The following is a 13249-nucleotide window of genomic DNA, read 5'->3' as shown; positions in this document are numbered from 1 at the left end:
TGCACAAAAGATTCCCCCCTATTTACTTTAACTATCAATGACTGAGTTTACAGATCCTTTAAGAGGTCAGGAAAATGGATATATAACCTTCAGGTATGGTACGGCACCATCATAACCCCGATGACTGCCCACCTGAATATCTATGCCACTATTATTAATATGGCGATACCCGTTATCCATCATTATTGCAGTATTTACAGGCAGCACGAGTCTAACGTAGGGTTTAATTCCCAGGTTGGGGTTGTACGGATACCAGCCCACCTCCCTCCTGGTTAACAAATCCATAGCGGCAGCACATTTGTCCAGCTAATCTTTCACGCCTTGAAGAACAAAGCGCTGCGGCGTGTAATGCTGTAATGCCTGCCATAATTATCCGAGGCTCCAGCCCGAGGGCACAAAGGGTCCCGAGCGAATGGGCTGAGACACTATTACGGCACTACAAGGATTTTATTGCTCTAAACCAATTACACCTCAATCTGCTGATCATAAAACGCCAAGCACAGGCTCAAAACATCACAAAAGGGACATTTACTCAAGAGTACCAAGTTATATCCTTATAGTGTACCTTGAGATAATGGACGCAACGCTGCTGTCCGTGACTTACAATTCATCTCAATAATGGGATATTAATTGGTGATATGCTGATACCAAGGAGGGAGACTGAGAAGGAGATACAATGAATGCTAGATGCACCCAGAAGGAAGGATTGAGGGAGTTTAGGAGGGTTCAGATTCCTTCATCTGTGTATTGTGGTCTCGGATACTGAATAATGCTTTACTGCTAGCTGAAAATTAGGTCAAATTCTTGTTACTAAAAGTGAAAATTGTAAAGTGGATAAAGATAACATTTTAAACCAAACCTATTTGTCGTCAGGTCAAAGTTCAAGTGTTTTTCTAGGACTTCCATACTGACGACCTATCCGTAGGATGGGTCATCAATATGTGATCGGTGGGGATCAGACATCAACTGTTTGGAGAAAACGCACCCCACATAAGCGCCGCAGCCTCTTCCCTGTGCCAATGACGTCACGTCCAAGTAATCGGGGCTGAGCGGCAATACAAAGGCCAGACCCTACACAGTGTACAGCGCGGAGCTTAGTATTCGGTAAAGAGGACGCACCGCTCACCTGAATGCTGCAACCTCTTCAGCCAGCTGATGTGTTTGAGTCCCGGATGTTGGACCTCTACCAATCACATATCGATGACCTATTCCCAAGCCATCAAAATATCATTCACAGGATGATATTAAAGAAAACGATCATAAAAGACCGTTTGTCTGTCACCTGGTCTGAGTGTGAAGAGATTTAATGATCCAATATGGATGGACGTATGTATGGCTGCATTGGCCACCCAATCATTTTCCAGACAGTCTAACATTCAATGGTCATTAAACCTGAACCAGCTTCTTCCTAATGGATATGGCTGCCTTAAATGTTCAGGCCAAGGCCAGAATCATAAAAACATTTGGTGACGGACAGCAAAGATATATAGTAATCTGGCACGTCAACTAAAAAGCCTGTTGGATCGTATTTACCGCAGTCTGACAAGTCCCAAGAGCCACGTGGCTCATAAACCTAGAAACGTGCTAATGGCGATCAATAATATAGGGCTATGGGCTATTATGTGGCCACTAAAAAAAATACTAAAACTGGAAAGGTCGAAATGGCTACTAAGGCCTACACTTTATGCACACACTGAATGGGGTCTGTGATTCATGAGAAAATAGGATAGGCTTTATTTTTCATGGATTGATCCCATGGGTCTGTTTTCACGTAACCTTTTTGCTCATTGATGTAAATGGGTCCATGAAGGAAAAAAATAGAAAAGGATGGACGGGATGCAAAATGACCATGGAAAACACGTCCAAGAATTGGCACGGTCATGTGACTATAGACTGAATGGTCATAAATAGAGATGAGTGAACACTGTTCGGATCAGCCGTTCCGAACAGCACGCTCCCATAGAAATGAATGGAGGCACCTGGCACGTACACTTTGCCGGCGGCCGGTCGCCGTGCCAGGTGCTTCCATTCATTTCTATGGGAGTGTGCTGTTCGGAACGGCTGATCTGAACAGTGTTCGCTCATCTCTAGTCATAAATACATACTATTCTACATATTGAAATACATACTGATACTTTATAGATTCCATAGAATCAAACTAAGTAAATAAGGTCTGGTTTTACTCCACTATGTAAAAGATTAGACACTAACCATCTTTTCTTCGTTATGTATATCATAATTTAAAAAAATAAATATAAAAAATACACACGCACATCCCACCTAAAACGATAGCCGTAAGACACAAAGAAACACTTTTGCGCTATTCCATTCAGACAATTCAATGGCCTGCACAGTTGGTCGCCCATTTTTCATTATTCAATATACGCCTGGCCTAAATTGGTGGGCCCGACCATCATGCACTTAAAATCCCTAACTTGTATTCTCCCTATTGTCTCAGCTAAGGTCTCCGCACCATCGCGGCTTTGCAGTAATCCATATGACAATTGAGATCTCTCAAGCCTCTCTAACGCAGTCTATGCTGCTGTGATCACAAAATGCCCTCAATTTACTGCCTCCCTTCAATGTAATTTAGGCCAACGAAATACCTCAGGCAACAATATTGATATTCTGCCAAAAGGGAAAGAGCGGGGAAGGGAGAATAAAATAGCTGCTCATCGACCGCCAGCGCTGGACTCGCGTGACTCCTCTTTACATTTGCTTCACCCAGGCTCTTAATGTGGTCTAGGATTTAGAATGGCTAGTGGGGGCTACATGGTCCATCGCCGCATCACGGCTAATACGTCTGAAAAAGGGCTTTCAATCCCCCCCCAAAAAAAAAAAAAAAAAAAATCCACTAACACAGAACTAGCAAGTGTCCCATAGAGGTCATGCACACCCAGAGTCCTCTCTCTAGTGTCCCCACCATGCAGCAGCTTCATTAGTAATAAGTATATAGGTAAAGGTTAGGTATATTAATTAAAGCGGGTAAGACAAGAAGTTACTGCTATGGAGGAAGAGGGAAAGGGTCTGCATGGTAATGTATGTAGCACTCACCTGTAAACTAGCGCAGTTTTCTTTTCTGGAAGAGTCTTTTGAGGTACCTGGACAGGTCGTGTCTGGCAGTAATGACAAAGAATCCACCTGTCCTTTACAGGACTCTCCGAAAGCATCGACCTTCTTACTAAAGCAGTTTAGTTCCTGTTGTAGCACCACTAGTCTAGAAAGGACTGCAGTAACTAGTTTGGAGTCACTTGTGACTTCGCTGTTGTCAAAGGCCTCGGTTAACAAGAGGTCTCCACAATCATTGTCTGTACAGAGCTTAATGCCCGAAGGAAACCCGTTTGCGTCAGATGTTAAGACCTCAATGGCTTTACTGATTATTTCTACTTGTGCTTTAATGCCAAAGAGACTTTCTAAGTCCTTAATCTTTGGTAACCTGGATGGAGAATTGTTACAGACATCTGGAGACTTTAAGATGCCCTTCCCAGCACGTTCTTTTGAATCTGTAGAGTCCGTTTCTCCACCTATGGGTCCCTCACGCCAAAGAGATGTGGGAACACATTGGGCAGAGTCTCCGGCCTCTGCATCAGTTTCCATCAAGGGTTTTGTAGTTTGACAAGATGCCAGGTCATAGCGTTGAAGATTTGAGAGAAGCACCCGGTTTTCGTACTGAAGTTTTTTGACCTTTCCGCTAAGTTCGCTGATTTGCATTTTGGCAGTGGCGAGTTCTTCTTGTGAAGGTTCACTGATGACGGAGCAGCTGTCCTCTGACAACGTAATGTCCAGGTCATGGTCAGATTTATACTTATTTAATTCATTCATAAGCAGTTTATTTTGGTCCTCCAACTCCATCATCGATCTTCTAAGCAGATCAGCTTCCTCTTCCACAAACTGAAGATGTCTTCTCAGCTCTACAAAGTTGTCTCCAGATTCTCCGGCTGGAAAAGCAAATCTGGACTCTTGGCCAAGATGTTCTCTTTCAGCGTGAACTTTCATCTCATCCATCTCTGCTCTCAAACCTCGATTCTCAACTTCGAGCTCTACTATCCTTCGGCTCAAGATGTTGGCTTCTTCTTCAACTAGTTTAAGATGAGACTTCAATTCTGCTTCTCTGGAATGTGGAGAGTTTGCCAGCTCTTCAACAGATAATGAGCTGTCCAGGTCGCCATACATAGACCTGTATTGTACAAGTTCCTCTTTCATGGTGTCATTTTCCTTTACCAATTTTGTTAGCTTTTTACACATTAGAGAAGATTCTTCTTTCGCAAAATGTAGCTGGCATTTCAGATCTGCGTTGTCCTCCTAAAAGTAATAAAAAATTATTTTTAGATTTTGTACGGCAACTGTAGCACATATAGTCCATTATGTAAAGGATCATGGCTTCTATTCTTTAAAGGTGTTTTCCAAAGATCAACACCTACCACACTATACATGATCAACATGGGATCATTGGAGGTCCCACCACTGGGACCCTCATTGATCACAAGGATGGAAGTACCATGTCCGGCCATCATGTTGCTGCTGTATTCAATGGTCTACCAAGGATATAGTAGAGTACAACCAAACATGGCATCATAGTGGATAGGTGTCCATTTTTAGACATTTCCTTTAAAAAAGAGATCCAACAGCTTTAATGGATCCTAATTTTTCACAGTGAACTAGAATGGGTCCATCAGGTTGCAGGAAAGCAAACAAAAAGCTAAATTTGCCAGAATGACGCATACCAAGGACTGGTGTACTCTACAGATATTTTAATACTAAGACATTATGTTAATAAATTTTACATATTTTACCAATCCTCTTTGCCATTCCCCATTTTCTCTACCATTATTTTTACAGCTTTTAAAAGGAAGGTGCAAAAAGTGTCTAAAACACATAATAAAGTTAACTCACATTTTGCTCAGTAATTTCCTCCTAAATCCTACCAAAGCTACGTGTAGACTCGAGATTAGGAATGTGCGTTTCCTAATTAACTTTTCCATCCCAGTACAGATCTAATCTCTCTTACAGATCACATAAATGGATTTTCTTGTGCGGTGCCATCCACGTAAACTCGCTTATACCATGAGAAAGACTAGACTTCAAATAAAAAAGGGTAAAAAAATATTTTGGCTTTTGGAAAGCATGGCTTCTCTTTAATGTATGCTATTTAAGGTCTTGAAAACATGGGACATGGCATGGCAGGATGTGTCGCTAGCTATATACTTGCTGTGTGTTTGTCTTACGCTTGTCACCAAAGTTTGTGATGTCTGAACGACAACAGGATATTCGGAGAAAGATAAGCTGTGTCTTCTAGACATTGGAATAAATAGCTATGAGGCTGTATGTTTTGTCGGAGATGGCAATGTAAACTAGTTACCCCTAGAAATTTTTCTTGAGACATTATATCGATCTAGATAGAGTTCTAGAGGATTGTCATTGTCAAGGACAGCTGATCGTCATAGGTCGTGCTCCTAGACCCTGACTCAATCAGCCGGTATTACCAATGATTTGTCTAGAATTACATAGAAGGAAAGTGACAAATGGTGATCTAATGCATGAATGAGTCAGGTCCGCAAAAGAGCTTCTGAATATAAGAGGGTCCTGCCAAAAAAATGACACTCTCCACAAAAACATCAATCAGGGGATTTACAAAGTTAAATAGTGCAGACCAGAATTCTGATATATTTTGTGCAAAAAAAAAATAAAAAAATTTTCATGGACGCTGTGCACCACAATTTTTGTGTGTTTTAGGGACTTTATGCACCCTGCTTACTAAGGAGGCATGGCTCAAAATACTTATGACTCAGGGTTCACCAACAGGTGCTGTAAGTGTGCAAAAGCTGGGCACAAGGTAAACCAATAAATAGTGTACTTATTATCATCTACCCTGAGCCACTGTGATAAATTTGGTACATATGCATATAGACTGTTCAGTTTACAATTAGAGATGAGCGAGTAGTATTCGATCACATACCTCCCCTGCATGGTTATTGGTGTACTCGGTCGACTACCACGTGGTAAACGCAGTAAAAATTTGATGCCCCTCCCAGCTTCCCTGGCGCTTTTTTACACCAATATGCAGGGGAGGTATTCGATCGAATACTACTCGCTCATTTCTATTTACAACGTCTTAGTGAGGTTTAACAATGAAACACTAGGTTCACACTGGCATTCAAGTCTCTGTAGAGTCTCTGTCCCATATTCCGCCTAAAATCGGCAGAGAGTACAGTCCTGCAAGGAGGACTTCTCTCCACCGGTTTCAGGCTAATATACTCTGGGGTCTCTTCAGACCCCAAGTTAGAATTAGCAGAGGCCCAGATGTCTGTTATCACTTGATGTTGTGACGTATAGACCCTGTGATTGAGCCTCAGCGGTCCCAGACATCAGTCAGAAGACCTGAACACAGTAGGGAGTTGTGCAGAGCCCAGGTTAATTGAGTAACACTGTTTTTTCATGTTTGCTCACCTTCCCTGAGCCTCTGTTATTATACGCTGGGGTCTTAAGAGACCCCACAGTATAATAGTTTCGGACCAGAATATTCAGTCCAAAAGAGACCACTGGGCAAACCTTGAAGACAAATCTCACGAAGTTTGGCCAACGCATACTGTTAAAGTGGCATGGTTTAAAAGGGACATGATCTAAATAATTGCCATTAATTGTAATTGAGGTAAAATACCAGATTAATCATAATTTTGATTTAGGTTATAAATTGTCCAGCACTAGGTACAAACCACTTCAGTTCTTGAGATGGGTTCAGTTCTTAGTTGGGCAGCCACCAGTCAGCAAGTAAACCCCTATCAAGTTGATACTAGGTAACTTGTTTTGGCTGGACAAAGCTTTTGAGGCTGGATTCACACAGGATTTTTTTGGGCCGGATTTTGATGCGGAAAAAAGGGAGTCGGTCATTTCTGCTCGCGGAAAAAAAGAAGAGACATATCCTTTCTTCAGGCGAATCAGCCGCGGACGTCCGCGACACTCCGTTCCGACTAGGCCCATTCCGTAATGCCGTGTCTGGATGCCGTAGCACTGTATTGGCATGCAGTCACAGTTAGCCGTTTTTTGGACTGGATTCTGAGGCGGCCACCGCGTCAAAATCCGGTCCAAAAAACTCCTGTGGGAAACTGGCCTAAGTGAACGTGTTTCACCTGTAAAATCAAGAAACTGCAGCAAAAACCACACCCAAGTGCCCAGTGTTAATGTAACCTTAGGGTCCATTCACTCTGAATTTTTTTGGTGAGGAAAAAAATCTGCTTCAGGAATTAGGAAATGTTTTTTTCCTCTAGCACAGTGTATGGACCTTGAAAAAACTGCTAGCGGTTTTTCCACGTGGTTTTTGCCAATTCCACGTGGATTTTCCGCCCCCCATTGACTGCGTTGGTTTTTGCAGGCGGAATCTGTTTCTGCTAACGGAACCCATAGAACTCTATGGGGAGGCGTTTTTTCTACATGGATTCTGAGACTGCTTCAGCGCCAAAAACTCCATGTGAATGGACCCTTAGATAATATGAGTAAATCTGCCCTGATGTATGTCTTCCCCCACTCATGGCAGGTATATGTAAATGTATAGGCTCACATTGGGTACCGTACGTCCGGGTCATTTATTCTGCAGCACTCCTTAAACATGCAGGCTGAACGTTGTACCCAAATGCAGTGTGAGCAGAGACAAAGATAAGGCAACTGCTCAGTTCCCCATATTTTGTGACGCCCCGCAGCCATGATAATTTAGTCTGTTAATGAGATCTGGATTCAGACTCGGATAATAAGCTCCAGGTGGTCGGGAAAATCATGCAAACTGAAAGCCAAGATAACATGGCATTGTGGCATTAGTGCGTTTGCCACTATAACACAGATGTAGTGGCCTTTTGTACTGACTTGTACAAATATTATGACCATGGCTGGATATCGGAGAGTGCAGCTCTGTGTGCGGCACACAGCTTCCTCTCTGTCATTAATCTGCCATACTAGAGCATAGAACAGAATAGCATTTGTCTGCTGTTCCCCAGCCCCCTGAGATCCCCTCTCGGATGCCTTTACACTGTAATCAGGAGACGCCGCTGAAAGTCCCCCTTTATTTTCTTAATGAAGGCAGAAGCCTTAATCAAAGCGCCATTGAGATGGAGATCCCACCGCCGCCACAGAATACTAATGATCTGGCATACATGAATATATTCAGACATGGAAGGAGGAAAGGAAGACAGCTAGTCTAGCAGCACATTACCCCAAACTACACTAAGAAGCGTTCATGGCGCTTTCTGTACTGGTGACTCAGCTGTCCATCTAACCTGGTACTAACAACAAGTCACCCAACTGTTTGGGTACGTACAGGCATGGCTGGCAAGACTCCAGGAATAGACAGCATGCAATCTATCATGGTACTCAAGCGGGCAGCAGTGCACACAAAAAGCCAGCTTCATCATACAGATCCAGTGGGGTGTCCCATCTGGACTAGTTAGCCCCTATCCTGTGGGGATTTGCAGACTGGTGTGGGTTCAACTGCTCGGGCCCCCACCAATCTGTATTTCTGTCAATGGGAGATAGCAATAGGGAATGATGGGTTTGTGCAAGACAATAAAATTCAATGCACTCCTTGATTTGGCTCAAAAAAATGCAGCAAAATCTACAACATGAGGCTGCAGCCTAATTGTCAAATTCACACTAGTGGAAGGGTGGAGGAAACAACCCAAAAAACAGCTTTTTTCACTCAATTTCTTTTTTTTTTATTTTGTAGATTGTGAGCCCCACATAAAGCTCACAATGTACATTTTTCCCTATCAGTATGTCTTTTTGGAATATGGGATGGAAATCCATGCAAACACAGGGAGAACATACAAACTCCTTGCAGATGGTTTTTTGCCCTTGGTGCGATTTGAACCCCAGGACCCAGCGCTGCAAGGCTGCAGTGCTAACCACTGAGCCACCGTGTGGCCCCTTTTTTCACTCAATTTATGTGCACTGAAAAGGTTGAATACCTTAACATGCAGCAATAACTGACATACTGCTTATTCAAAGCCTGTACAAGACACTTTGCACTGCCTGTAGGATTTTTTTCTGCAATGTCTGGATGGGATTTGTTGAAATCTCATCTCCTACACTGTTACCGTAGAGCAAATTAGCCACCAGTGTTTTTGCAGAGACCAACTCATTGCAAACTCGCCATATGTGCTCCCAGCCTTAGAGAGGAGCTGTTGGCACTAAGCCATATCTGTTTAAGTAAATACCCAATGAAATATCATTTCAGGAGAATATTTTTGTATCCCTTGTGCAGTTCCTTCTAACTGAAGTGAATAAATGGACAACCTGGCATTACCATTCCCGTATAGAAGGAGTGTGTCTCTTTACAGTCTGTCCAAGCCATGTGGACAGTGCCAGACTGAGCAGGAACAAACTACACGCTGATAACACCCAGTTCATTTATTCCTACATTTCCAGGATGAGCAACAGCACAACATAAAGTTCTAAGAAAAGATTTCCCAGAATTGTTATTTCGTAAGGAATCCCAGTATTTGCTAAATAGACATGAACTGAGATGACAGCTCCTCTTTAAGCCACATACAAGAGCCCTGCCTTAATGTGGTCTTCAGAATCCACTAAAAATACTCTGACGCTCTGCACAGTTCTAATGGATTTTCTGGGCTCTCAAGTGGCTTTTCAAAGCCCCATAGACAAGCCCTAACTCTGGAGACAGATGTCGACTATATGTAGCATCAGTCTAGGAATGAATGGCGCTATGTATATGAGGTGGCCATGAAATGCTTGGATCACAGACATGGTAGACTGCAACTTGGATGTGACAGATCCTTGTCTGCTGTATTGTACATATGTTCCTGTAGTACATCTACTAACAACCGCAACATACTCGACAACTGGGACTGACCATTACACAGTCACAGATGTTAGATATGATATAGTTATCTACTGCTATGTCTTACCTGAGGAGATGGTTTCTTGTCCAATTTGCCAGATCTTCTCCTTTTTAAAGAATTCTGCAAAGATAAATGAAGGAAATTAAAGCCTTTTGTGTTGGACAAGAGATACAGTTCTAGAAAGGATAAAAAAAACCAAAATGTAGCAAACACATGGCTGGAAACTAGTCTGGTTCAGTTTAGGTTGCAAGCCTGCAGGAAATCCACACAAAAGCAGAGGCCCCATGTTGCAGAAATGCAACTTTGTTTTGTTGCAGATTTTGCACGTATACACGACAGTTTCCATTATAGAATCCATGTATGTCAATGGGTCTGTTCACATGGCACTATACGGCTGGTGGTGCATGCAAGTTATTTTGTTATTGGACCATCAAAATAATGGACGTGAATAGACAATGTATTCAATGTGTCCTCAAAACGGCCATGTGATAAAACATTGTAAAAACGAACGTCACTTTTCACCATCATGTGAATAAGTCTCAAGTGTTGTGAATCTCACAGTGGATTGCCAAACATATACATGCAGATTTTGGAGAGCTTAATCTGCATACACTTATGGCCTTATACAGGTACTAGTATTTCTGCACTGATCAGGACTATAGCGGACATACTACCTGTGGGATTATACCTTTGATTGCTTTGGCTTTGCTTGCATAGAATCTGCTCATCGGCTCCTTTAAGACGTACAAGCTGAAATCTGAGAAACTAACACCAACTGATGGAGACACTTGAAGGTGTTAAAAAATAAATGAATTTGTATCTTCGTGTTAATTAAGACGCTGTTTTTCTGGGCCAATATTAAGTAAAAAGAGCCACAGGACAGTCTGATGTACAAACTTCAGCATTCATGATATATTAAAGAGACGCTATCATTTCATTTACATGCCATTAATGTATTATGAATACTTGGATATATTTTAATTGCGACTGAGATTTTTACTAGCGGCATTTACCAGGAACCAAAGCCGTGGTGAATACATTACTTCAGATCTACCCAATATTTCTGCATAAACAAATGCTAAAAGATCTTAAAAGAAAATTTGTCACCAGAAAATGACCTCTAAATACATATGCACGTACAGAACAAGTAGGACCATAAGTGCCACGACAAGATTTATGACTACTAGGGCAACCATTGTGAAGATATGGATGTCTCCTAGGCATGGCAGCCTACTGATTCGTACTGGTGTCCAAGAATAAAATGTCACAGAATCCGTCTTATGTGTAAATTACACCCAAGTGATGCACTAGTTGTGCTGTAAAGTAGACAGGCCTGACACGGCTCACTATGCCAGACAGCTATAGTGTTAGATAACGGTCCGCTAGCTTCACGTAACACCAAGATCAAGTGTCACTTAGTGACCCAGAACAGATGACTTACATCCCATAGAGCTGCACGTGAAGAGCCCTATTTATTGCCGAATCACCCTCCTGCACGCCCTTTACTGCCAGTACATTGCCCAGCTGTCCCCTGAAAAATGTGGCTTTCTGCTCAATGGAGGCAAAGATTTAGTATATATGCTGGTTTTGTGAGGAAATAATAGCCTATGCGTCTGAACGTAAGTGTGCACAAAACCGGATATAGGTTGCCATATACCATGACGGAAAATAGCCAGGTAAGTGTGGCCACTTAAAAGAGGGCGTCTTATTTTTTGATGGCAGGGCCAATAACATAAGAAAAACCAAAAACGCACTTCTCTCCTCTCCCCAGTCCTCTGTGTATAGGTCCCTGAACAACTTTTCATAAATTACTAGAACGAATGAATATAAGAAACTTTGTAATATAGCTTATTAAAAAAAAACAAAAAACTTTTTTCTCCATTTATCACACTGCTTTCCTCTCCTTCCCTTTACTCGGTTTCTTACTTCTCTTTCCTTTATCCTCTTGATAGACTGCCATATTGGAAGTGACTTGGCTATATCCACTCTCTGGATACACGCCATATTAATGACATCAGACTGAATAAAGGAAGCAAGCAGTTTGAGAAATGGAGAAAAAAGCATTTTTCTGTAACAATGTATATTACAGAGTAAGAATTAGTTAGTGGTTTGTGATGTAGTAGTGCAGATACTTGCAGATTAGAACTCTTGTACAAATGGAGTACTGTACTTTTCCAGAGACAATGTCTTTTCTATTATATGATGAAACTCATATCTTTGCTTATGCCAAGCTAAGATATTTCATAATCTATACCGTCTTACTACTGTAGCTGTTCTCTAACTAAAAGGATATGCCATAAAAGATATACATGGGTCCCACCTACCCAGAGAACGTAGCACCCCCTTCCCAATGCCAACAAATACTTGACTTGAAAGGAAGTGGCGTATGCCTACGCTCACACCATTAACTTCTATGGGAGTTGTGAAAATATCAGAGTACGCTTGCTTGAAGCAGTCAGTGTAAACAGTGGCCTTGTGCCAGATGTATACTCTGGATATAGACCTGCTGGAATATGACAGTACCCAGGCACCTACATTGCTTGCAGTATACAGGATTAATGGCATATAAACACTGATTCTCTGCATGGTTTCTGAGCCAAGAATTCACACAAACATCGATAGTTATTGCTATATACCTTCTTGAGGGCTCACAAATACCCTTGTACAAAGGCCCGACCATCGACGGTTATTACTGTATACCTTGATGAGGACTCACATATACCCCTGCACAATGGCCAAGACGTTGATAATTATGGCTATATTCATTCATGTGGGCTCATATATAACCCTGCACATTGGACAGGACATAGATGGTTATGGTTATATACCTTCATGAGCGCAAAATGGCCAAGGCATTGATGGTTATGGCTATATACCTTCATGTGGGCTCATATATAACCCTGCACATTGGCCAAAACGTTGATGGTTATGGCTATATACTGTATAGCCCTGCACATTGGCCAGGACATTGATGGTTATTGTTATACACTTTCATGAGGGCTCACATTTACCCCTGCACATTTGCCTGAGGCAGTATGTCATTCAGTTGACCTCAACAAGTTAGAACAACAGTTGTTCGCACCCTGGGAGCCATCCATAGAAACTAGATTTACACCACTGAAGCGAGGAAGCCACATGTGAATATGGAAAACCTTCTTAGCTCAGTATCCTGATATACCAGGCATTGAGCAGGCAATTATTTATCTTTGTAAATCTCACAAAGCAACCATCTGCTCGCCGCAGCTTACACCCGGGGACATCTCTGAAGGCCACCAGGCCTCTCGCCTCCTGATCTGCGCACCTCCTGCTGTCTTCAACGTATCGACCCCGACACGTCCGGATAGCAGAAAGGAAAACAGCAAGTGTCAGACACGTTACTGCGAGGCGCAGAACAATGCCATGGC

General features: G+C 42.3%; 1 protein-coding gene across 1 annotated transcript in view; it reads right to left on the bottom strand.

The window, feature by feature from the left end:
* The window catches only part of MTCL2 (microtubule crosslinking factor 2), a 56583-nt gene that overhangs the window by 24988 nt on the left and 18346 nt on the right, over positions 1 to 13249 (bottom strand). The window contains exons 4-5 of the mRNA XM_075277333.1: positions 9912 to 9965; positions 3055 to 4302 (exon numbers count right to left, since the gene is read on the bottom strand). Coding sequence (XP_075133434.1) covers positions 3055 to 4302; positions 9912 to 9965 — 1302 coding nt within the window. The remainder of the gene's footprint in view (positions 1 to 3054; positions 4303 to 9911; positions 9966 to 13249) is intronic.

This window comes from Leptodactylus fuscus, chromosome 6 (genome assembly GCF_031893055.1).
Source record: "Leptodactylus fuscus isolate aLepFus1 chromosome 6, aLepFus1.hap2, whole genome shotgun sequence".
Lineage (NCBI taxonomy): Eukaryota > Metazoa > Chordata > Amphibia > Anura > Leptodactylidae > Leptodactylus > Leptodactylus fuscus.
The sequence above is the reverse complement of the archived record's forward strand: the minus strand, read 5'-3'. Positions and strand labels throughout refer to the sequence as shown.